Source organism: Pollachius pollachius (assembly GCF_949987615.1).
Source record: "Pollachius pollachius genome assembly, chromosome: 14".
Classification (NCBI taxonomy): domain Eukaryota; kingdom Metazoa; phylum Chordata; class Actinopteri; order Gadiformes; family Gadidae; genus Pollachius; species Pollachius pollachius.
In genome coordinates, this window is record NC_136947.1 from 14,938,180 (window position 1) to 14,964,949 (window position 26,770).

The 26,770-nt window shown below is 48.4% G+C and overlaps 3 protein-coding genes across 3 annotated transcripts in view; 2 read left to right on the forward strand and 1 right to left on the reverse strand.

The window, feature by feature from the left end:
• Positions 1-3,965, forward strand: part of LOC307086298 (PEX5-related protein-like) — a gene marked incomplete at both ends in the record, with an annotated part of 43,802 nt that extends 39,837 nt beyond the window's left edge. Inside the window, 5 exons of the mRNA XM_079751453.1 lie at positions 80-150; positions 821-1,030; positions 1,652-1,817; positions 3,100-3,257; positions 3,767-3,965. Of these exons, the coding sequence (XP_079607579.1) occupies positions 80-150; positions 821-1,030; positions 1,652-1,817; positions 3,100-3,257; positions 3,767-3,965 (804 nt within the window). The remainder of the gene's footprint in view (positions 1-79; positions 151-820; positions 1,031-1,651; positions 1,818-3,099; positions 3,258-3,766) is intronic.
• A 4,276-nt stretch (positions 3,966-8,241) lies between these two features.
• On the reverse strand, positions 8,242-19,269 carry LOC307086396 (mitofusin-1-like; the record flags this gene model as incomplete). The annotated part of the gene is made up of 17 exons (XM_079751590.1): positions 8,242-8,305; positions 8,722-8,943; positions 9,317-9,513; positions 11,802-11,915; positions 12,290-12,510; positions 12,977-13,079; positions 13,704-13,808; positions 15,066-15,192; positions 15,504-15,625; positions 15,935-16,002; positions 16,232-16,385; positions 16,596-16,703; positions 16,845-16,953; positions 17,218-17,342; positions 17,785-17,947; positions 18,436-18,571; positions 19,155-19,269. 17 exons carry the CDS (start codon positions 19,267-19,269, stop codon positions 8,242-8,244), a joined length of 2,253 nt encoding a protein of 750 aa, XP_079607716.1.
• A 4,019-nt stretch (positions 19,270-23,288) lies between these two features.
• Positions 23,289-26,770, forward strand: part of LOC307085417 (erythroferrone) — a 6,351-nt gene continuing 2,869 nt past the window's right edge. The window contains exons 1-5 of the mRNA XM_079750204.1: positions 23,289-23,425; positions 23,651-24,202; positions 24,827-24,943; positions 25,127-25,241; positions 26,425-26,552. Of these exons, the coding sequence (XP_079606330.1) occupies positions 23,999-24,202; positions 24,827-24,943; positions 25,127-25,241; positions 26,425-26,552 (564 nt within the window). The 5' untranslated portion in view covers positions 23,289-23,425; positions 23,651-23,998. The remainder of the gene's footprint in view (positions 23,426-23,650; positions 24,203-24,826; positions 24,944-25,126; positions 25,242-26,424; positions 26,553-26,770) is intronic.

Here is a 26,770-nt window from a genome sequence, read left to right on the forward strand (position 1 = left end):
GGAGATTAAACATGATATTATATATTTGGTTTGCAATTTAAACCCAAAATGGAGCTTTTATTTTGACTGTCCATCCCAGGCCTGGCAGGTCCTGGGCACGACGCAGGCAGAGAACGAGAACGAGCAGGCGGCCATCGTTTCCCTCCAGAGGTGAGCACGACCTCAAAATAAAAGCCCCAAAAAGAAGAGACTTATAAAATGAATGCATCCAAAGAAAATAAATGGTGAGGGCATTATGCCTCAGGGGGCGTATACAAGATGTATATTTCTATCAAATGATATGATATATTTACATATCCATACAACCCCGATATCAACCCCCTGAATTAGTAGGAGCAGGAAACGGATAGGTCAGGAAACGCCGACCCTTTGGGGTAGGATAGTCTGGTCGCGCTGAAGGTGTTTGTTCCAGCTGAAATTTTGAACCCCAATGCCAGGCATCCCTCAGCAAGATGCCCTAACTGGCTTAACCTGCTCATTGATGACACGCACCTAAAGGTGAATCACTGAAAACTCATTAATGACATCTGATTCAGGGTTCTCAACAAAATTGTAAAGGTGCTGCACCACCACGGAACATTTGGGGTAGGGCTAGCGAGGACATTTAGTAGACCTCCCAATTTTTCAGCGATAAATATGTATTTTTTTCCTGTTAATTTGCTATATAATTTGCAATAGTTTAAAACATTGTTTCATCATTGTTTAAAACATTGTTTTTTTTTAAACGTCTCATTGAAAAAATCAAATGCACTCCCAGGGGGGAGAACCCTAGTGATATGAAACAGGAAACAGGAAACGGAGCTCTGCGCTGTGTCCCCAGGTGTCTGGACCTGCACCCCAACAACCTGTCGGCCCTGATGGCTCTGGCGGTGGGCTTCACCAACACGGGCCTGCAGCGCGACGCCTGCCACGCCCTGCACCGCTGGATCTGCCACAACCCCCGCTACAAGCACCTCCTATTGGACAGCACCGGCCCCCCGCCTGGCCCCGCCCCCGCGCCGAGCCACACCCCCAGCCCTGCCGCGGCCAGGTACAGCGTGGCAGACGTGTGTGTGTGGCGCGTGTACGCGTGTAGGAACGACACGTTAGCCTGCTGAGACCCTAACTCTGATTAAGAGCGGTGCAAACTCAATGTAGAGGCGAACGCACAACACCCGAAACAAACACCAACAGCCAACTAGTGAACAATGGCCGGAATTGGCCAACACCAGTTTCACATGTCCGCCAACGAAAAGCTTCATCCGACAATAGCAACCACCACCTACAGTTCTGGCACACTGGGTCGATGTGGGCTTTCGGTTGGGCAGTTTGCAAGCACCTTAGTTGTATAAGATAGATAGAGATCTATCTCTCTATCTATATGAATGTGTGTGTGTGTTTATACATTCTGTAAATACCTGTATATATATACGTATTTACAGTATGTAAGTGTGCATACGTGTGTGCATACATGTGTATGTATTGCTACATGTATACTGCATGTGCATACTGTATATGTAGTATTTGTGAGTATATATGCGATGTATATTTCTACCATGCATTTATTTCATATTGTTTATATGCATGCTATATATGTAGTATATGTGTTTCCAGGCGTGCATACGTTTCCTGTGTATGTATATACAGTGTGTGTGTGTGTGTGTGTGTGTAGCCAGCAGCTGGCGGAGGTGAAGGCTCTGTTCCAGGAGGCGGTCCTACTGAACCAGGACGGGCTGGACCCGGACCTCCAGACGGGCCTGGGGGTCCTCTTCAACCTCAGCTCTGAGTTCCACAAGGCAGTAGAGGCATTCACTGCTGCGCTGTCCGTCAGACCCCAGGTAGGACCACCCTTACATAACATCACCTACATTCACCTGACCTACACTCACATCACCAACACTCACCTGACCTACACTAACATCACCAACACTCACCTGACCTACACTCACATCACAAACACTAACATCACCTACACTCACCTGACATACACTCACATCACCAACACTAACATCACCTACACTCACCTGACCTACACTAACATCACAAACACTAACATCACCTACACTCACCTGACCTACACTAACATCACAAACACTAACATCACCTACACTCACCTGACCTACACTAACATCACCTACACTCACCTGACCTACACTAAAATCACCAACACTAACATCACCTACACTCACCTGACCTACACTAACATCACCTACACTCACCTGACCTACACTCACCTGACCTACACTCACATCACCTACACTCACCTGACCTACACTAACATCACCTACACTCACCTGACCTACACTCACCTGACCTACACTCACCTGACCTACACTCACATCACCTACACTAACATCACCAACACTAACATCACCTTCACTCACCTGACCTACACTAACATCACCAACACTAACATCACCTACACTCACCTGACCTACACTAACATCACCTACACTCACCTGACCTACACTCACATCACCAACACTAACATCACCTACACTCACCTGACCTACACTCACCTGACCTACACTCACCTGACCTACACTCACATAATATAACCAACGCTAACCTAAGCTTACCTACCCTCCACTCGAGTAAGAGGTGCTTTAAACTAACCTAAACTAACCATCCTCCACTAGACTAAGAGGCCATACACACTAACCTAAACTAACCATCCTCCACTAGATTAAGAGGCCATACACACTAACCTAAAGTAACCTACCCTCCACTAGATTAAGAGGCCATACACACTAACCTTAACTAACCTACCCTCCACTAGATTAAGAAGCCATACACACCAACCTAAACTGACCTACCCTCCACTAGATACTAACCTATCCTCCACTAACACTCTTTTTATTACGGTTTCCTACCGTCGTTTAGCAGACGTCTTTCCCCAAGGAATTAGTGATACGTGATTTTCGAAGGAGCAGGTAGGGGGGGTCTTACTCAAGGGTGCCTCCAGGTAGCCCTCAGACATTGGGGTTCGAACCCAGGACCTTTATGGTTTTGGGGTCTAACACCCTCACCACTCCATGCCCCTGACCACCCTGGTTGTGAGAGCCGGCCCCTGCATGGCGGAATGGCCCTGCCCTCCGTGTGACACCGTGGTTCTGGTAGGACTACCTGCTGTGGAACCGTCTGGGCGCCACGCTTGCCAACGGGGACCGCAGTGAGGAGGCTGTGGAGGCGTACTCCCGGGCCCTGGAGATCCAGCCGGGCTTCATACGCTCCCGCTACAACCTGGGGATCAGCTGCATCAACCTGGGCTTCCACAGGTATCCGCAGCCCTGCACCCAGTACCACACTGGTACCGTTCGGGATCACAGCCCCCGCATACACACACAACACAGTACCACACTTGTACCGTTCGGGATCACAGCCCCCGCATACACACAACACAGTACCTCACTGGTACCGTTCGGGATCACAGCCCCCGCATACACACACAACACAGTACCATACTGGTACCGCTCTGGATCACAGCCCCCGCATACACACAACACAGTACCTCACTGGTACCGTTCTCATTATCATTAACGACAAAGTGCTTTACACAGGGAGTCGAAAGAACAGCATGTATATGAGATGCAATATCATAACGGGTACGTTATATGAAAAATAACATTAAATACAATTCAACGTTACTCTAGTGTAATATCATTTCAGCTGAAAACTACACTGAGACTAAGGCCACTGTCTCTTTTAGAGTCTAGTATCGCAGGGCTGTCTTTGATTGGCTCACCCTGCAGTCTTTAAGCTCTACCGCCTTGGCTGACCCCTGCAGGGAGGCGGCCAGTAACTTCCTGACAGCCCTGAAGCAGCAGAGGCAGAGCCAGCGACCCAGCCAGCCCGTCATGTCCGCCAACATCTGGGCGGCGCTCCGCATCGCCCTGTCCATGATGGAGCGCCCCGAGCTGGTCCACGCCGCCAGCGTGGGCGACCTGGACCTCCTGATGAGGGCCTTCGACATGGAGGACATCTGACCCCACCCCCAGCGCCCGGCCCAACAACAAGGACAACAGCGACGCACAGTGGAGGTTAGGGAGTAGCAAGGTTGCCAGGTTGGTGATGCTGGGCAGGGAGGCTGCCAGGTCTTGGATGGATTTAGGTTTAAAAAAATAGCGATGACACAACAAACACTGAGGACCTGCTGCTGACTGAGATGTTAAACTCATATTATTGGATGGATGTCCTCTTCCAGGTTCTTTAGGGGTGTAGGGGGCAAACATCAGCACAACCTTCTGAGCTTAGATTCAGTCTAATAGCACAAAACGTTTATCTGCATCTTTAAAAACATTGTTTCCAACATAGATGTTGGTTAGTTGCCCAGAAGCCGAAGTCTTTTTCATGAATGCTATAAAGAGCTTTATAACAGGCTACAAGACCTTAATTCATATGAATACAATCAAATATGTTAACAAACATCATATACCTTTAAGCTAAAAGAAGATGTCAGTTGGGCTATGTTTGGTGAATGGGGTTTGTTGAAAGTGAACAGAGGCTCCTGATTGGTTCCTCTGGACTTTCATCATGAAGAAATAAAAGAAAATGGCGGCGAGAGGGAAAAGAAGCAGTGAGAGGAAACCGAAGCCATCTTGTACGTTCTAGGACCTTCCAGGGAGAACTGAAGCCTTATTATACTCTACATGCACGCGCATGATCCTACGATGGTGGTCTATTGTACATACAGGGGGAAGAACTTCCAGATGCAGAATAAGTTAATCAATTAATCTGATTCCTCCTAAGATTTTGATTCGACCAAGCTGGATTTGCTAATTTACAACAATTTAGGCTAACGAGCTAAATCACCTGGACCCAATGTAACTAAATAAGGACTTTCATCTTGGACCAACGGAGGTTTAAAATAAGTCTCGGTTTTGGCCCCGTTTATCCATCCCATCATGTATGTTAAGCTCAGCCTGGTTTACCTTCTGTCGACTGGAGCGCCCATTGTGTTCGCTTTAGCTTGCTTTCCCTTCTGTAGACAGGAGCCTCTATTTTGTTCAGTTTCACTTGTTTTCCCTTCTGTAGACAAGAGCCTTCATTTTGTTTGGTTTAGCTTGCTTTCCCTTCTGTAGACAGGAGTGTCCATTTTGTTCAAACCCATGATGCTGCTGTTCCATGTCGGAACAAATGGCAGGAGAGATACAATTTCCTTTGTTTGTTTGTTGGTTTCATCCCTTTAAGGAAAGCGGTAAGTAAGAAAAGAGTAGTAAAACCAGTCTGGAGTCGGACTGGTTCAGCATTGGTTCCTAGTGAGACAGCTACTGATGTATTGATTGATTAGGAGATCATCCCCTGTAGAGACTTATGTTTAGAGTTTGCATAGACATGTATAGGTACAGAGCATGCACACACAAACACATACACACAAACACACACACAAATAAACGTGCACATGTTATATTTAACCATGACAATGAAATGCGTTGTGTGATTTTTTTATTTTATCTTGAAGCCAACATTTTATTTTTAAGGACATTGACGTCCCAATGACATAAAATCCACCCTGCAACTACCGAAAGTGAAAAGTGATTTGATTGAACTGTTTTACCAGATCAACCTAGACGTTAACAGAACTACCATAAAATAACCAGTGCTGCTGTGTCAAAACTGGATTGTTCAATTAGTGATCACCCAAGGAGTTGTTACTGAACGCACACACCAACGGCCACACACACACACACACACACACACACATGCACACACCTGTTTCTCCATCTGCTGTTTCTCGAGTGAGATGAAAGGAGTCAACTCTACTGGCCCCGTCTGTTCATGCTCAGATGATCAGGTCAAAGGTCACACAAGACCTCCCCATACAGCACCAGACTACCCTCAGCCTCTGGGTTCCTGTTCAGAATAGACTGGTTATGTTGGGGACAGTTCATATGGTGATTGATCTTACTTATATAATAATTTGAAATCAGTTTTTCTAATTCTGTTAGGAGGAGCCTTCCCTTGGCATCCAGGCTCAAACACTCTTGGCCATAACAGCTGTTTTCCATAAAAGCGTTTGGGATCTTTTACATTTTATATATTTTGTTACTTTCAAATGGCAAAAGTACCTCAGCACGTGGGTCACGGCATTAAAAAGGGTTCTCCAGCCCTGATCTGGGAGGGACAGCTTGGGTACCTCTCATAAGGTCATGTGACGTCTGGTGGCTCAAGATGAAGAACTGCTGTGAGTCAGAGCAGGGATCTGACAAAAACAACTGACAACATGAAGTCTGAAAAAAGAGTGGCTCTGGTCCTTGGCTCTGGTCCTTCAAGCAAAATGGCTGCACAGAGTGGAAGCAAACACAAGCAGGACAAGGACTGAAATGAGTTTAAAATAAAAATATGCTTATATGGGTCTTGCATAGATTTGAGCTGTAGATCTTTGCCAACAGGGACGACCCACTGGATGAGACAACATCTAACCGCAAGACACATGTTTTAAGATTGTGTTTGAGCGAGGGCTGGATGAAATACATGTGATCTAAGCAGCTGTGTGCAGATACCCACCTCCCTGGCACAGAGTGGATACATGAAAGGATAATGTAAGCCAGTTAATAACTCATTACGTCTTAGATCTGTCTCTTAGGGGAAAGGGTACGGAGATTGGAGGTTACTCTCCCGTCCCCCGACAGATACCCTTATCAATGCTGTCATGAAGACTACGCCCGTCTCCGCTGGGCCTCCTTTCACACCTCTGGGAAGTTTATTGGAAGGAAGAGAGACCTGCTGTGGAATATTAAATTCTTGGAGCTCTGGACCGAAATCCACGCCGAACTCTGATTCCAATCCGTACATGCAAAGATCCACCTTCCTTCATTTTCTTCACTGGACGGTGTGAATAAAAAACCTGGTGTGGATTATTTGATACCGATTCTTCACTCAGAAGATAGTTATCCTGTGCACTTAATTTATAGATTCAGTTTTATCATCTTATGTTCTAAATTATTCTTGTGATCCAAATGCTTTGAGCCACACTGCGAGATACTGTGGTATAAATCAACTATTCCCTCACATCTGATTTGATATTCCTGATGTATGCGTTTGATCAACTGTCCTTTCATCTACTAACCCAAGGCCCATGGTATGGAGTTGCCCAAAGAGTGAAATTATACATGTCCTCCAGCAGAGGGAGACAAATACTAAACCATAAACCTCTGAAATACCCAGTAAAAACAATCCTGCTTTTAAACAAGGCTGATTTATAGCCCTGAAGACCAAGTTAAATAGGTACGTTTTATATCACAGAAGTGCTGAGAATGCGATCTACAGAGGTCCTCCTCTCTGCACCAGAGGGCGCTGTTTCACCACTGAGACCGTTGTCTGTCAGGCTCCACCATTGTATATTTTACAATAAACCAGGGAAAAAGAAAGTGAAAAAGTGTTTAGTTTGAAATTGTTTGTGTGATGACAATAACAAGATTAAGATTCTATCACCAACAAACGTCACTATGCAAGACTATTCTAATCAGTAACCAGCTTTTTTAATACGATAGAGATTTATAGGCCAACAGTTTTTATATGAACTAAGAAAGGTGTTTTATTGAAGGCCAAAATAGGACTACCAGTCATCTCTAAGTATCACAGTATTGAGGAGATTCTTATGTCCACGTTGGAGATTGTTGGACATCAATTGTAGTGCGATCGAGAAGACTCAAGGACAATCACCTAGATAACAAACACACAAGGCTAAAGTGAGCTTCACAAGACGGTGCAGTGGGACGTCTCTGACGAGCAGGGGTTTGAGGCCTGTCCACTTGAGACTTGGTGCAAAGCCCATCATCTCAGAGAGGTGAGGGGGCCATGCACCCTGCCCTAGCGACGCGTTACCGTAGAGAGGACTCGCTTCAAAGTTTGAATTATTTAAACTATGACCTGGGGTGTCGCTGGCAGATTTGCAGATCTGCAGACCAAAAAGAAAGACCGTTTGGAGCTCACTGTGCCACCGGGTCTCAGGCAAAGAACCTTAAGTTTGATCCCACCCACAACTGTCTGCAGTTGATTTTAAGTCCTCTTTGTTGGACCCTTTGATGTTATGTAATGCTAGGTTATTCTTATCCCATCTCTGAGAATTTTCTGACTCCAGTTACTTACACACACAGAAAAATACACTGTGTGCTTCTGGGGACAACATTTAAAAAATTGGACTGATGCCTCTTATTCGCATCTGAGGAAGAATTTAGGATATCACTAGGAGGAGTCTTGGATTGGAGTCCGTCTAGATTCTTGTGTCTAGTCCAGCGGTTGTGTTGGTCTGGTTGTGGTTCAGCCATGGAGGTACTGAGCTGAGAAAACATCCAGGTGGCCTTGCAGTTCAGTAGCTCTGTTCCTGTCAAACACAAGCCATGAAACACACTTCAGTACAACCAGATAAAGTCAGTTCAAACCCCCTTAAACCATCTCAAGTCAGCTCAAATCACAATAATCCAGCTCAAACCACATTAAACCCACTCATGTCAGTTAAAAACCCCTTAAACCAGCTCAAGTCAGCTCAAACCACAATAATCCAGCTCAAACCACAATAATCCAGCTCAAACCACATTAAACCAGATTAAACCCACTCATGTCAGTTAGACCCCCCTTAAACCAGCTCAAGTCAGCTCAAACCACCTTAATCCAGCTCAAACCACATTAAACCAGTTCAAGTCAGCTCAAACCAGCTAGGACCAGCAATATAGTTTTATTTATATCGCTCTTTTTTCAACATTAGTGTGCAAAAAGTGCTAGACAAAAAATGTGCTGTACCTGAACGTAAGTAGCTTGGGGTACGAGCTGCTGCTACAGCTAGCTAAACTGAGTGACTTAAGAGGTTCCTGCGGTGGCTGGACGGACCTGAGGACCTTGGAGCGGCGCTGGACACTCTCCAGCTGCTGGATCTTGAAGGTGAGCAGACGGATCTGCTCCTCCAGCTCCGCCTCGCTCAGATCCACACGCTGACTCAGGCGGCTGAAGACCGACATCAGGTGGCTGATCCAGCCCGCCGATTGGATGACAAGACACCCGGGACAGGAAGTAATGAGCCCAAAGGGAAAGGAAACATGAAGCCATGAGTCAAAAGAGGAACGTGTGCGTGTGAGTTGTGGACGGGTATGTGTGTGTGCTTGTGCGTTGGGACTCGGCTACAGGACTACATTATGTGCGCATCAAGTGACATATACTCCTAGTTATATACTAAGAGTATATGTTGCATACTTTAGCTGTATATTATATAATATATGTATATTATTATGTTACATACTCTTAATGTGAAACTACCGCCGCTCCTAGTGTCTGCCACCACCGGCTATGACCTCGGCCCTACAGCGGGAGACAGCGGGAGCCGACGTCGAAGGAGACTCACGAGTGGATCTGCTGGCTGCAGCCGTGGCTGGCCACGGGGACGAGGGCCCGCAGCCGCTGGGAGGCGTGCTCCACGAACTGGCGCTTCAGAGCGCGCTCCCGGGCCACCTCCGTCCAGGTGAGCTTCTCGTACAGGTAGAGCAGGCCGTAGAGCGACAGGGACAGCGCGATGAGACGCCAGCCCACCGAGCGCCACACCTGCCAACAAGCAGCCAGTTTAGTTCATCACCTTGGATCACTGTGGTGCTGCTTGGTTTTGTTTAATTGAGCTTATCTTAATTTAGTGTTAACAAGCTCATGCTTAGCATAGCTTAGGATATCTTACTTTAGGTGAGCTTCATTTAATGTAGCGTACAATCTTAAAGGTCCCATGGCATGAAAATCTCACTTTATGAGGTTTTCTAACATTAATATGAGTTCCCTTAGCCTGCCTATGGTCCCCCAGTGGCTAAAACTTGCGTTCGGTGTAAAAACGTGCGCTAGGTATCCTGCTCGCCTTTGAAAAAATGGAAGCTCAAGCGCGCTGATTTGGAATGTGGCCCCCTATGTCGTCATCAGGGGCCAAGCTACCTCCCCTTTCTCTGCCTTACCCGCCCAGAGAATTTGGCCCGCCAATGCGACAATGAGCTACGACCTTGCGAGCGCCACATCTGTGTGTGTGTGTGTGTGGTTGTCGTTGGTTCTCTGCCGTCTCTCGTATTTCCACAACAAGACTGTAGTGGGGGTTATCTCAGCCATCGTTGAGCCCCGCTGCCCGCCGCCAGCTGCCGTGAGGCACCACCGCCGCAAAGCACCACCGCCCGGCAGCGGGCAGCCGGCAGTGGCGGTTCAGTCTACTTCAGATTGATGTGGAAGTGGAAGAACCAGAGACATCGGAGAACCCAACAAAGTCATTTGTGATTCATAATATCGTCTGGAGGCGCACACAGGTTTTGGCCGTGATAATATGTATTATATGATATAGATATCTATATAAAATATGATATTATTTAGATATAGAGATCCAGGATTTGTTATTTGGATAACCGTTCTGTTGTTGGTGTTATGGCTCATAACACGTCGGTTCTTTGATGTCTCTGGTATTTCCACAACGAGACAGTAGTGGGGGTTATCTCTGCCATCGTTGAGCCCCGCTGCCCGCCGCCCGCTGCCCGCTGCCGCGCGGCATCGCCACCGCGAAGCACCACCGCCCGGCAGCGGGCAGCCGGCAGCGCGTGGTTCAGTCTACTTCAGATTGATGTGGAAGTGGAAGAACCAGAGACGTCGGAGAACCCGACGCAGTCATTTGTGATTCATAATATCGTCTGGAGGCGCACAAAGCTTTTGGCTGTGATAATGTGTATTCTATGATATGTAGGCCTATTAGGCTATATGATATTTAGATATAGAGCTCCAGGACTGTAACGCAAGTGTTGTAGGCCTACACTCCTTCATTTGGATAACCGTTCTGCTGTTGGTGTTATGACGCATAACACGTCGGACTCTCGTCTCTGGTATTCCACAATGAGACTCGTAGTGGGGGTTATCTCATCCATGGTTGGAAGAATTGGGGGAAAGGAACTTTGGCTTTGACTCCCTAAAGTACATGAACCAAGACATGGAGGAGAAAGGGATTGTTGCCTGTGTTTGTCTCCCGCTTGAGCCCCGCTTCCCGCTGCCAAGGGACCACGGCCTCGGCATTGACCACTGCCCGCTGCAGGAGGCGGTGGTGCATAAGCGCTGCCCGCTGCCGAGGCGGCGAGGCTCCGGCGGGAGAAATCGTGGTCAACAATCGCGGGCAACAATCCCTTTCTCCTCCATGTCGTGGTTCATTCTATTTCAGATTGATGTGGACGTGGAAGAACCAGAGACGTCGGAGAACCCGACGCAGTCGTTTGAGATCCATAATATCATCTGGAGGCGCACACAGCTTTTGGCCGTGATAATATACATGATATGATATAGATATCTATGTATTATATGATATTATTTAGATATAGAGCTCCAGGACTCCCAAATATTTACAGATCACGGCCAAAGGCTGTGTGCACCTCTCCATTGCGATACATCCACTGTAAACAGCGCATGGTTCCGTGGCCGCAAGCTGCTCAGGGCCACACCCCCACCCTCCTCCTTGACCCGCCTCTCTCCTTCTCATTTGCATTAAAGCTACAGACACCGAAACGGCGCGTTTGTGGAAAGCTCAATGTGCAACTGGCTCGTAGTGGCTGTAATTCTGCACCACGGCTGAATTTCAGGAATGTCTTCAAATACTGTGTTAGGAGCCCACTAATATCTATTCTAAAGCATCCATAAAGTAGCATGGCATGGGACCTTTAATTTAGTTTTTATATTATCTTAGGTTATATTAGCTTAATTCAGCATCTAGTATTTATTATAGTTGGTCTAGGATGTGGAAGGCAGGTGATGATTATTGATGTTCGTCGATGATTCATGTTTTTAGATAACATCATAACATAATTAATAAAGTAAAACCCTGTACTCACCACGCCACCGATGACTATCACCGTCATGGAGGCGCGAGAGGTCACCGACACCAGGCCCGTCGCTATGGAGACCACCATCTCATCCTTCAGGTTGGCTCCTTCCTGCACCATGTTCTGCTCAGAGGAGGGAGGGAGGGAGAGAGGGAGGGAGGGAGAGAGAGAGGGAGGGTCACAGCTGCTGACAGATGATGCCGCTGGAGGTCGGAGGTCAAAGTGATCTTATGAGCCTGAATCATAGATACGGTTAAAAAAGAAAATAAATGAATCCTACTGTACTAAAATAACTAGTTGGTACTAACTATGTAGTTAGTACTACACAGTACTAACCACATAATGAGTACTGTGTAGTACTCACTATGTAGTTAGTATTACACAGTACTAACCACATAATGAGTACTGTGTAGTACTCACTATGTAGTTAGTATTACACAGTACTAACCACATAGTGAGTACTGGGTTAGTACTCACTACGTGGGTGGGGGGCCCACCTGAATCCTGGGGTCCACGCCGGCCAGCGCCCTCTTGGCGTTGACGGGGCCGATGAACCGGGTGACCAGGGCAGTCCAGCCCAGAGAGAAGCGGAAGCGGATGTCCTCCTGGAAGTCAGCGCAGAGTTGGGCCAGGTTCAGGTCCAGGAGCAGGTCGGGCCTGGAGCCCGGCAGCTGGAAGTGCTCCTGGGCGTCCAGCGACAGCAGCGGGCGCACGCTCTCTGCTCAAACACACACACGCTCACCACAATAAAAGGCCTCCCGAGCGGACCGGTTCACCACAATAAAAGGCCTCTCCGAGCGGACAGATTCACCAAAATAAAAGCCCTCTCCGAGCAGACCAAATCATCAAAATAAAAACCCTCTCAGAGCGGACGGATTCATCAAAATAAAAGCCTTCTCCGAGCGGACCGATTCACCAAAATAACAAGAACAGATTCCCCAAAATAAAAGCCCTCTTTGAGCGGACGGATTAACCAAAATAAAAGCCCTCTCGGCAGTTCCCCCCCGCCCACCCTGGTTTTTCAGATTAGCATAACGTGGAACAGACGGATTCTGATTAGCATGAAGCCAGATGTACCGCTGACGCTGAGGTCAGTGCATGTGTGTAAGCCACACACAGCAGGACTTTTATTTTGTGATCAGGCAGTTGCTAGTGTAGGGCTACTTAAAGGAGGTCATGCGGACCCATCATGCTGGTCTGGGTCGCCTGGACGTCATGGACGACTCCTGGGGAGCAGCGATACGACAAGGAGCTCACCATCCTCTCCTCCACATGGGACACCAGTTTCTAGAGGGGGAGGAGGAGGAGGAGGAGGAGGAGGGGAGAGGGGAGGAACAAATGGGAGCAGGCAGTAAGGTGAGGTGGAGAAGGAGGAGAGGGAAGGAGGAGAAGAGGAGGAGAGCGAGGAGAGGAGGATAGGGGACAGAGGAGGAGAAGGCCAGAGAGGAAGGAAGAAGGGCAGAAGACAGGGAGGAGGAGAGAGAACCGATTAGCGCTCAAAGACCTGAACACACACACACTGACTGTTGACCTCAATACTCCCTAAGTCATTAAGCCTCTCAGCTGCCTTATGACTGTGACTGTGACTGTGCGTGTGCGTGCGTTTGTGCATTCGTGTGTGTTAAAAGCTCTGCAGTCTATGGTTGAAGAAGCAGGCAGTCTAATTTGATTACTGCTATACTAACTATACTGTAGCACTATAAATAATTGACTCACCAATGGAAAGCATATATAATTATTATTATTTTTAACACCATTTAATATAAGGGGTCAGACCACAGAAATTGCAGGACTTTTATTTTCTACCGCTGGATGTGAAGCTCATGTGTGTGTGAGCCATCCCTGAAGCCCGTGTGTGTGAGCAGTTTTAGAGCCCGTGTTTGTGTTAGGGGTTCTGAGGACCGGACGTACAGCCTTGTAGAGGGCCAGGGTGTCGGGAGTGGGGTTGAAGTCCGACCGGAACTCCTCCACCAGCACCGCCAGACTCCGGATCTGATCCAACATGGCCGCCGCCACCTTCAGCAGGAATCAGGGCATAACGGTCAAAGGTCAGACCTTGTGGGTCTATATGGGGGTGTGACCGGGTTGGGATCGGGTCTGACCGGGTCAAACCCTGCTGTATAAATGGGAACCATATTTCTTGTGATGAAATAGGTCATCTGGGAGGGCCTGCTGCCACCAGGTCCCTCTCTTCCCATAAGGAATGAAAACACTGTTGCTGAGGTTACCTGCCTTCTGCATGCGCTTTGTGGCTTGAGCTGCGTCATCTCTTGGTGCTACACACACCTGCATGTGTCTGTCACAGGGGCTGCTGGAATAAGGTGGTTGCCTTTTTGATTGTCAAAATAATAATGTCATTTTATCACTGCTACTGAAAAAATACCCTAATTTAGCCAAATCAGGAGGGAAATCCTCAGTCTCCCAAAACACTGCGTGAACATCCCCTGCCTCGAACGCGTATCACTGTCCTCCGTGACGCCGACATGCCTGTTGGTATACTATTTGTTGAAGTGCCTGTCGGTGTACTATTCAACGTCACGAACAAGGGACCATGGAGGCAAGGGGTGTGGACGTATAGAGCTCTTTCTGATATAACAAACCAAACTGTTAAAAAATGTGTTGTTTTGAACACGTTAACTACACGTTGTATTCATGTTGACAATGCGCTGACAACTTGAAGCTAACGTAATCTCATATTTGTGAACTGTTTGGCTTTCCATAGTCAGCAGTTGCATGCGGCGTCCGAGAGAGTGTTATGCTGCTCAGACACTCACAGTGTCAGGGTTTGCGATGTGGGGATGCGTGGATCTCGTTCTCGTCGCGAGAGAGTCAGGAGTCCTGGACGACTATAGTATAAAGCTATGGTGTATGTGGATGTGCCGAGCTTAGCCTGAGCAGCGGTTTCTCTTTGATGTCCGCGGCCGAGTGAGGGTTAAGCTTCTCATTGGGAATTTCCTATACAATAGTTCATTATAAATAATACATAACGCTTAACACGTTTTTACACGTTACAAAAAAAAGTATTAACAAATGTTACCATGGGTCATAACATGCGCCCTCCTTCCCAGGAGTCTCTCAACACATTTTCATCCCAGCTGTAACCGCGGGTTCACTTACTATTTAAGGGAAAACAAATCTGCAGAGTCTAGAACTTCTATGAATCAGTTTTTCAGTTAAGCCCCTTCACAAACCGTAGGAAACAAAGAATGCCAGGTCATCACTACACCGAATAAACCAGCCGTCCCTAGTTGGGGGCGGTCCAGCCGGACTCACCCGGGCGGCCACGTCCTCGCTCAGCGTGCTGATCTGGTCCCGGAGGCTGGAGCTCAGACGACCCATCTGACCTCGGACGAAGTCCAGGCGGTCCCGCAGATCCTCCCGCTCCTCAAGGCAGCATATCCTACCGCAGAGGACGGAGGTCAGAGTTCAGGGGTCAGAGGTCAAGGCTGAGCAATGCGTTCCCCGGATCCAACCCGGTACCTTTGCGCCAGGAGTCCAAAACGACAAGCTACTGTAATATCATCATCATCACGTCAGTTTAATTATTTCCTCAATTTCAGTGACGGAATTTCCTCCATCGAGATGCCTCAACGGTTGCTGAGATGACTTCTCTCGATAGGAGATATGTGTTTCTCTGGCATGCTGTTTATCGAAGACTGGGGGACGGATGGACAAACGGGAGCCAGGCAACACAGAGTCAGACGCACTCACTTCCTGTCTGCAGCGGAAATGTTAACGGCGTCCATGGCGTCCCTGACGGCCTTGGTGATCTGCCCCGCGCGCACCGTGTGCTGGCCGAACTTGGTCTTCACGGCCGACTGGGAGATGAACTCCTGCAGGTCGAAGGTCAGGTGGACAAGAGACCACACAGGGTTCAACTGTTGGCCGTGTTCGGGAGGGAGACACCTCCCTGACGGCTCACACAGGAGAGCTGGCGAACGCCAGTTCTCCTGTGTTACATTACAGAGAGTGGTTTAGCGGATGCTTTTAACAAACCAAGCATGCAAATCCAATCTGAACAAGCAACGATAAGAAGGTGCTGGACCTAGTTTAAAAAAACTGCAAACTTGCTTGAGGACTATAAAATACAAAGTTACAATAGTGGTTATTATGGGTGGTTAATTTCCCCATGAGCTCCGTACCTCGAACGTCCGCTCAAAGCTCTGGAACTCTCGGAGTCTCTCGTGGAAGCCCTCGGCCAGAGCGCCCCCTGCAGGAGACACACAGGTTCACCCTCTTCCTCTCTCACCCATCTCCACCCGTCTCACCCTTCTCCACCCGTCTCACTTATCTCCACCTTTCTAACCCATCTCCTCCTGTCGGACCCAACTCCACCCGTCTCAACCATCTCCACCTGTCTAACCCATCTCCACCTGTCTAACCCATCTCCTCCTGTCTGACCCATCTCCTCCTGTCTGACCCATCTCCTCCTGTCTCACCTGTCTCCGGCATTCCCTGGGCGCGGTGCATCCTGGAGTACAGCACCTCCTTGGCGGAGACGAAGAAGATCCGTCCGGGCGCCTCCTCCAGGCTCACCACCCTCAGCTCCTCCGCCAGGAAGCTGGCCCCGCGGTCCAGGTGCTGCTTCCTCACCTGGAGCACAAGAACCAGACCACCACCCGCCTAGGACCAGACCTCAGGCCTCACATCCGCCTGTAGGCGGTCGGCCTACAGGTGGTCTGAGAGCAAATTGGGCCTGATCATCGGCCCTGAGCATCGAGATCCAGCGGCCACCAGGGCAGTCTGACGGGGGTCTGACGGGGGTCTGACAGGGGTCTGACGGGGTGGCGGCCTCATACCTACCTCCTGTACGTGGTCGGGCTCTGTGACCGAGGCGTCCCAGCGGTTGTGGAGGATGAAGATGTTGGGTTTGGAGATCCGCTCGCTCACCTTGTGGAAGAACAGCTTCTCCTGCGCACAGAGGGACATTGAGTGTGTTTGTGTGTGTATGTGTGTGGTGTGTATGTCTGTGTGTATAGTACTGTGTGCATGTATATCTATGTGTCTGTGTGTGCATAGTAATGTGAGTGTGTGTGTATAGGTGTGTGGTACCGTGTTCATCAGGGTGGACTCTGCGTTCCCCACCAGGACAAAGACGTCTGCGTCCAAACAGAACTTGTCGATCCAGCTGTCCAGCTCCTCCGTCACGTCTGTTCCAGGGCTATAAAATCACAACCACATACAACACGATGGCGCTTCATCTAGTGTTTGTACAGGAAGTAGCTGTGTGTTTGTGGGTATGTGTGTGCGCATGTCTGTGTGTGTGTGTGTGTGTGTGTGTATGCGCGTGTGTGTGCATATGATTTTGTCTGTTTGTGTGTGTGTGCATGCATTGGGTGTGTGTGATTGTGTGTGTCTGCGTGTGTGTGCGTGTAATGTGTGATGTGTGCCTGTCTGTCTGTCTGTCTGTGTGTGTGTGGTCCACCTGTCCATGAGAACCAGGTCGTCTCTGAGCAGGGTGCAGCGGCCCTTGGGCCAGAACACTTTGACCAGACTGCCAGAGTCTAACGTAGGATCCATGTGGAGTGCATGGGCGAGATGGTTCACGGTCTGAGAGACGGAGGAGAGGGGAGAGGGAGGGAGGAGAGAGGAGGGGGAGGGAGGAGGAGAGGAGGGGGAGGGGGGAGGGAGGAGGGGGAGGAGAGGGAGGAGGGAGGAGGGGGAGGGAGAGGAGAGAGGAGGGGGAGGGGGAGGTAGGGAGGAGGGGGAGGAGAGGAAGGGAGGGGAGGGCAGAGAGCGATGGGGAATCGAGAAGGAGATAAGAGGAGAAACGGGGGGGGGGTGAGGCAGGAAGAGGAGAAGACAGAGGGCGTTGGGTTGGAAAAGATTAGGAGAAGAGAGGAGGGGAGACAATGAGGAGGGGAGACAGAGCAGGGGGGGAGAGAGGAGACACTGTCACCATGAGAGAAACCCAAACTAGCTCCCTATGACAGCCCAGTCCTTCCAGCAGCCCCAGTGCGGGGGTCCTAGCGGCCACCATGGGCTCCTGTACCTGCAGGCTCCTCCTCTCGGCGGAGGCCTCGGTGGTGAGGTAGGGCTCCTCCCCGTCCGTGCCCTCCACCCTCAGGAAGCAGTTGGTGGTGTGGCCGATGCCCGTGGGCAGCACGCGGTCACGCAGCATGGCGTTGATCACCGTACTCTTACCGTTGCTGGTCCTGGAGGGAAAACCAGTCAGAGCTCAGCTACTGGCCCTGAAACAGCCAATCAGAGCTCAGCTACTGGCCCTGAAACAGCCAATCAGAGCTCAGCTACTGGCCCAGAAACAGCCCATCAGAGCTCAGCTACTGGCCCTGAAACAGCCAATTAGAGCTCAGCTACTGGCCCTGGAACAGCGAATCAGAGATCAGCTACTGGCCCAGAAACAGCTATACCCAATTCTGTATTTTCTCCTTAATTTTCTAACGATGTATTGTTACATCATTTCAATGTAAATGTTTATGTATTTTTTAAGTTCATTTGATTTAAACACATTTGTAATTAAAATGTCAATGCAAAAATATCTTTAGTTAAAACTTTTTTTAGAAAGGACCGTCACATCGAATGACCCTCATGAAAAGATGACCTTTGAACCATAGCCTAAGCAAAGAGGGCAACAACGGCCTGCCTGTGACCAATTGCAACAGCAGAGGCCTGTCTCCCTGACCTGCCGAAGAAGGCCACCTTCATGTGCCTCCTGGCAAGCACGTCTCTGATGGTGGTCAGCTTGGTGCAGCAGCTCAGCAGATCCTCACACTGAGCCTGACCCACCACACTGGAGCCCTCTGGCCCACACCACGTCTCTGCACACACACACACATATATATACACATACACACATATATACACACACATAGATATATACACACACATACATAGATATATACACACACACACACACACACACACACATAGATATATACACACACATACATAGATATATACACACACACACACACACATAGATATATACACACACATACATAGATATATACACACACACACATATATACACACACAAAGATACACACACACACACACACACACGTTTATAGATATCTATATGTATGTATACACACAGGAAGTTTGATATATTTACAGACAAACACACAGAGATTTATATATACACACAAACATATGTACACTTACCACACCGACACACACAAACAGAATCACACACATACAGACACACGCCCACTACGCAGCCCCCATCCTCTCCACAACTCCTCTGTACACACACATACACACACACACACACACACACACACACACACACACACACACACACACACACACACAGGCAAAACTCTATTCAGCATTATCAGGTCCTCCAGAGGTACAGGCCGGCCGGCGGGGACGGGAGGAGCACACGGTTGGGGGTCAGACCTTCTGCGAAGGCGGAGGCCTCCTTGGCATACAGCAGGATCTGTTCGAAGATGCCGTTGACGGTGCGCTTGGCCAGGACAAAGTGTCGGAGGGGAGAGGCTTCCCCTGGCTCCATGCTGAGGCAGCCGCCGCACCACCACAACCATCACACCAACATCAACATGTCAGTACCGAGCAGTGCATTTCTACAGCTACCACACACGCTTTTTGTTACCGTGGTTACCTTGTGCAGGGGGCAGTAGGGGGGTCGGGGGGGTTGGTCCAAGTCCTCAAAGGGCTCCGGCGCTCAACTTCCTGTATTCACATGGTCGACTTCCTGTTTCACATGGTCCACTTCCTCCCAGCGACCAGGACCACGCCATCAGGGTCCAGACAGCCCTGTCAAACCATGTCTCTCTTCGTATGCGTGTGCGTCTCCCTGTCTCAAGAGCTTAACACAAGAGAGAGAGAGAGAGAGAGAGAGAGAGAGAGAGAGAGTGTCTGTGTGCGCAGACAGATCCTCTTAGCAGGGATTTATAGCCCGGTAGTTCAACAGGTAGCAGGTCTTACCTCTGGAACAGCCACAGTACCACACTACTACCAACTAACTAGCATCATTAACTATCTTACTCTCTAACTAACTAAGGAGCTAGCTAACTCACTGAAATAACTAGCAAGCTAGCCGACTGGCTCACTAACTAGCAGACTAATTAACCCATCAATTAAGTCTCAAAATGAGGAGCTCGCTATCTTACTAATACTGACTACGTCTGCCATCTTAACTGACTCTTTAACCAACTGACTTAACGACTAACTAGCCCTAACTAAATATCTGACGCTACAACTTACAAACCAACTGGCTCTTTAACAAGCAAACTAACTGTAAAGCTAACTAGGCCTAACTAGCTTACTAAACTGTTAACTAACTAACCGACTCTAACTAGCTAGGCCTTACCAACTACAACCTCTTCAACCGGCTTTGACGGAATACATTTACTAACTGACCGAAGCTATATCTAACTAACTAACTCCCTAACACTGGCATTGTTAAACTGCCATATTGTTTTTTGTCTATTGTTTCATTGATACTACAAACAGGGCTCTCAAGTCTCACGCATTGGGCGTGAGACACACGCATTTCAACCCATTCACACGCTCACACGCCACACTATGTATTTCTCACGCAGAGAAATGACCAGGATAACGCACACCAAGTTGCAGGTAGGATAACAGGTAGGATTCAAGTGGGTTCCCCATACAGTAGCGTGACCAGACGTACTCTTTTGCCGGACATGTTCTCTTTTTAAGACCAAAAAATGTGTCTGGGCGGAATTTCAAAATCGTCCGGGATTTTATTAAAGCCTCAAACATGTTCACATCGAATTTGCGTTGCGTTTCTTTCACAAACTAGTTAGGCTTCGCCGTCGATCCCCTACTCAGTTCAATTCGCTTTGCATTGGTGGAAGTGAGAAGGGGGAGTGGTGAAGTAGAGCCTTCGGATTGCATGGTTTGATTGTAGTTATCCTCATGTTTTGTATTTATTTATTTTTTTACTATTATTGTTTTATAGGGACAAACATTAACACATTTCTCCTACGGGGGATTGGCAAAGTTGTATCTATTGAACAGAAAGAAACACAAAACAAGAAAAAAACACACTTTACTTTACACACTTTACCACAGCATTAGCCTACTGAATGCCACAGATATATTTTAAGCATTGCACTGAATGCCACATAAATATATAATTATGTTTTTGCCGTTTGCAACATTCAAAAGTCCAGGGTAAAGTATATTCCTCTACTGGTGTTACTTAGGCCAATAGCCATTTTGAGGCAGTGTTGTTTCTGAATATTAGTGTTGCTAAGGGCCAATAAAGCACAATATCATACATTAGTCACTGTTGACACATTTGTATCAGTCACATGTTACTATACTCCCCCCCCCCCCACAAATCTGGTCACCCTAATTTATCATATCAGACCCCCGTCCCAACCCTAACCAAACCTCCCCCGCCGCCGACAAAATCTCACTCTGAACTCAGTTCAAAACTTGAGAGCCCTGCTACAAATAAAGTTGCTGCAAATAGCTAACAGATAGATAACGGAACATACCATTTTCAAATGTTACATTACGAAAATACATTATTGAAAAATATTATACTATAGCCAGCCAAATAGACTGCTGTTAGGCTTTAGGCCTACATTGTGCTATGCTATTATATGACCAAGTAAATTAATGAAAAAATGCAGAAAACAGCTTGTTGGTCCATCAGCTGTCCACCGTTTATTTTACGTTTTTTTTTGGCATGAAGTATTAGTCATTGACTCATTTGTTATCAGCTTATTAGTAAAGTTAAATTTTGCATTTGCAGCATTAAAATAGTATAACTGGTCATTTTGAACCACCTGGGGGCAGTGAAGTCACAAACCTGTACTGCTGCGGCTTGCTTCAAGAGACACACAAACAAAGAGCATTATGAGAGTTACGTCATTTAATTATAAAAACAACCATAACCTGTTGATCGTTTCTACGGTGAAGCATGATGAGAAAAATACTATTTTAACTATTGTAATTAAATACACAATAAAGATAAACAAAAATGTTGAGTTGGGCTATACATCCTGCTTACATTATTTTAATTAAAAAAAGATTCGGTGAAGTACCTACAAGTAAATGTTGATTGATTTTGTATTGATAGGGATGCAGTGTTAACCAATAGAAGCACCCATGGTAACCATATTGTTACATGGTATTTTACTAAATCAATTACAGACCGATCCGGCCTACTTTTCCTGAACAATGAATATTTTACAGAAGGGCCTATTAGTTGAGGGTCCTTTTAATATAAATGTTGACATATAAATCCATCAAAACATCCCTAACCCAAGTCACTTGACATGGATCGCTGAACTTTGACAATGGATCGCAAAGATTCTCAGATTTCCGGTACGATACCGACATTTTATGCCATTGTTATGGTGACATATGAACGCATTATCAATATTCAACTATCTGCCATGGTGCACTGTATTGCGTATTGACAGTCTGTGTTGTTGCTTGCGAGATTACTCTTTAATCTCAATTTCAAGGCACACTTCATGTGGCGGTGCATGATGTAACATTAGTGTGAGTGTGCTGTGCACGGTGGGATGGCCCTGATGGATCTGATATCAGCAGGGAGGAAACTACCGAGGAAGTCTTTCATCATACATGCGCTAACACCGCCGATATATGACATCATCCTGCTGCCACCTGCCTTATCTCTGTACCAATAACGCTGTTTGTCACTGTGTGTGTGTGTGTGTGTGTGTGTGTGTGTGTGTGTGTGTGTGTGTGTGTGTGTGTGTGTGTGTGTGTGTGTGTTAGAGTATTCAACATATTCACAGATTGGTCCATTACACTTCAGTCAATATAATAATTTATATTAATTACTTATTTACTCTGTTTAATTGTGCCCTATAGTTTGGTGTGTGTGTGTGTGTGTGTGTGTGTGTGTGTGTGTGTGTGTGTGTGTGTGTGTGTGTGTATGTGCGTGTGTGTGTGTGTGTGTATGTTGTTAGAAGAAGTGATATATAAGGAAATTGCGGGATACTGGTGGAAGACATAGATGAAGGGAGAGAGAGTGAGTGAGAGAGACTGAGAGAGAGAGAGGGAGAGAGAGAGGGAGATAGAGATAGGGAGAGTGAGAAAGAGAGAGAGAGAGAGAGAGAGAGAGAGAGAGGAAGAGAGAGAGGGGAGATAGAGAGAGAATGATAGATTATGGTGTGTGAGAGAGAGAGAGAAAGAGAGAGAGAGAGAGAGAGAGAGAGAGAGGGAGAGAGAGAGGGGAGATAGAGATAGGGAGAGAGAGAGAATGATAGATTATGGTGTGTGTGAGAGAGAAAGAGAGAGAGAGAGAGAGAGAGAGAGAGAGGAAGAGAGAGGGAGAGAGAGGGGAGATAGAGATAGGGAGAGAGAGAGAATGATGATTATGGTGTGTGAGAGAGAGAGAGAGAAAGAGAGAGATAGAGAGAGGAAGAGAGAGAGGGAGAGAGAGAGGGAGATAGAGATGGCTGGGGAAAGGGGAGGGGCTTTGGCGAGAGAGAGGCGGGGTCCTAAACATGTGAAGGAAATATAAAGAGAGAAAGTTAGAGTAGAGAACAGTAGAGGAGAGAGAGAAGAGGTGGAGAAGCACAACCCTCCTGCTGGATCTAAGAGAGCTGAGGAACGACAGAACGACAGGAAAAGAGGAGTGGAAAAGTGTGAGAGAGAGAGAGGCCCTGAGGAAAGCTTGTTGGCGAGACAAAGAGGTGAGTAGGGGAGGTGGTGCAACACCCATACCACCCAGCAAGCAGCACACACATACACAAACCCCAACACGCACCCACACACACACAACCTCACGCACACACACCAGGCATGCTGCCAGGCATAGTATTTCTCTCTGTGGATTTTCCAACGCCGATGTCTAAGCCACAGCCCCATTCCCCTCTCCTCCTCCTTCTCATCCTCCTCCTCCTCTTCCTCCCTCTTAGACCCTCACCTGGGCCAGATCACCTGGGCTCTCCTCCGCATCCTCCTCCCCCATATTGGTTGCTAGGACACCGTCATCGGCTGTGAGGAGAGAGAGACCTGTGACGCTGCGCCTGCAGAAGACACCACAGAAGAAGAATTGTTGACCATCAGGTCCGAATCCGCTCCGCTGCGCACTGTCTAGACTCAACTAGAAATACCTCCAGTAAGAAAGCGTGCCCCCCCCCCCCCGCCTGTCGTCATGACGACCACCACCGTTGCCCACTGAGATCCACCACCCGAGTGACTCAACTCCCCCCCTCCCCAACCTTGAGGGAAGCTCCATCGTCCTGCCGCCCCGCCCCGCCAGCATGATGAGGCCAGGAAATTTGAGGGCAGCCGCTGCAGGACTGCGGGCCCCCCTTCTCCCCCTCCCCATGGTATCCAGGCTGCTGCTCCTGCTGCTGCTGGTGCAGAGCTCCGCGGCAGAGACCCCCGCCGGATGGGAGGACGTCATTGAGGACCCGCCGGAGGACTCAGAAGCCGACGGCACCCTCAGACCCCCGACGACGCTGGTAAGAGGCGCGCCGTCACAGGCAACCCTTGAGAAAATCGCACGAAACGTGTGTAAAGTGTGTCAAACTTCAAACAGTGACACATCGAGCCGTGTACTGTTTACCTCACCGCTTGGGCGTCTGTCAGCGGCTGATTGGCTGATCGGACGCACACCGTGGTAACTGTTCACCCACTCTTTGACGCAGTATCAAGCTCCTAGTACCGCCAGAGGTCTGTACGAACCAAGGCCGACCCCCCTTGTCACCATCATCCCTCTGAGAACCTTGCTGACCTGTATTGTGTGTTTTACAACACAGCGTTGCTTTGCGTTTGTCACAATGCATCGTGCTGTCTTATCCGTTCACCTTTTTATCAAGCCTCTGGACCGAGCCGAAGTGGAAGATACTCTGTCGTCCTGTAGCGCTGTCTCCTCTCGCTGGAGCCGTCACCATGGTCGCCCTGGTCCCCGTGGTCACCGTGGTCACCGCGATCCCTTTGGTCACCCTTGTCGCTGTGGTCGCTGTGGTCACCGTGGTCGCCATGGTCACCCTGGTCGCCGTGGTCACCGTGGTCCCCATGGTCACCCCGGTTGCCGTGGTCGCCGTGCTAACCTCAGTGACAGTGCTCCCGTTGTCTCCCTGCAGGAGGCGTTGTCGCCGGGCGGCTCCAGGTTGACCCCCCAGAAGTCCTGGCTGATCTTCAGGAGGAACTCCAACAAAGGGGATAACCGCAGGACCAGAGCCTACAAGAGGCCCTCCAAGGTCAGCCGCAGAGAAACGCTACAGGGCGGAGCTCCAGAGCTCACACCGTCTACATTAGTCACACCACTTCAGCTGCCACGGAGAGATTCATGTGTGTGTATGTAAACGTGTATGCATATATGTTTGTGTGTGTGCGTGTGCGTGTGCGTGTGTGTGTGTGTGTGTGCGTGGGTGTGTCTGTAGCATGGACTTCCGGGCCCTCCTGGACCTCCAGGGCCTCAAGGGCCTGAAGGGCCACCGGGCCCCCTGCCCTCCCCAGTGATCCACAACACTGAGGAGCTCCAGCTGAAGCTCAGAGGTAACAACCGTCAGTCTGAGGACCAAACAGTCTGATGACAAGCAGACCGGGGTCTGATTATCATTGGCTATGTTTTGACACACACCTCATATGATAGCATACAGTCTGTTTACAAGCACAAGTGTCTTATTACCATACGACCCATTTACTGACTTACTACGTTAACCTGGCCATTATAGGGATCTGATTATTGCAGACAAGTTTAAATTACGTGTAGGTTCTATCCCTAACCCTCCAATGTCATGTGACCTTTACTTAAAGAGGAGATTGTTCGGGCAGGGAAGGGAGAAAGCAGGTATATAGAACCAGCTGGGTAGGGCTAGGGTTATGTATTGGCTGGTCTGGTCCGGTCGTTGGTCTTGTTCTTTTGGTTATTCTAGAACTATGTCTAGCCCAGTCTGGTCTCCATGCAATTTGTCTGGTCTTAGTAAATTTGTAGAGAATGAGTGTGTATGTGTGTGTGTGAATGTGCGTGTGTGTGTGTGTGTGTGTGTGTGTGTGTGTGTGTGTGTGTGTGTGTGTGTGTTTGTGTGTGTGTGTGTCGGGAAATGATTTGGCTCTGTACAGAATTCCTGGAATTCCAAAATCCTTGCTCGTTTGTGTGGGTGTGTGTGGTTTGTGTGTGTGTGTGAGTGTGTGAGTGTGTGTAGGTATATGCCTATAGGTCTGTGTCTGTGTGAGTGAGTAATAGAGTGACTAAGCAGCAAAATATGACGTCGTTTGTATTAAAGAGTCAAAACTATGGCCTTGTTTATTCTAGTGTGTGTGAGGGGGAGAGAGAGGGAGAGAGAGTGAGAGAGTGAGAGTGTGTGTGTGTGTGTGTGTGTGTGTGTGTGTGCGTGTGTGCGTGTGTGTGTGTGTGTGTGTGTGTGTGTGTGAATAGGAGTCTTTATGTTGTTACTCTCTGCTCCCAGAAACACAAACAGACCAATGTCTCAGCACAGCGATGCCAGCCAACACACACACACACACGCACACACACGCACACACACAACACACACACACACACACACACACACACACACACACACACACACACACACACACACACACACACACACACACACACACTCACACAATCATCCAGAAATAAACAGGATTAACAGTTGCTGTGTGTGTGTGTGTGTGTGTGTGTGTGTGTGTGTGTCTTCATGTATGCCTCTATGTCTCTACGTGTGTGTAGAGCTGGCCAGTACAGCCTGTGTGCTGTGTGGGCAGCGCCCCCGTGTGGCCACCTCCTTCCACAGCCGCCTGCAGCAGCCTCTGAGCATCACCCGCCGCAGCCTGTATGAGCTGCTGCCCTTCACCACGGTAACGCAATACACACCTATAGGGCTCGTTCTTCACAATGCATCATGGGACATTTTGTTTGCTATACACCTCCATATTATGAGGCCTCAACAGAGTTGTAGTACTGTAAAATCCTTATTTACAGTTTGCACATATATATACGCACATGTACAGTATATATTTATATATATACGCATACACACACACACACACACACGCACACACACCACTTACACACA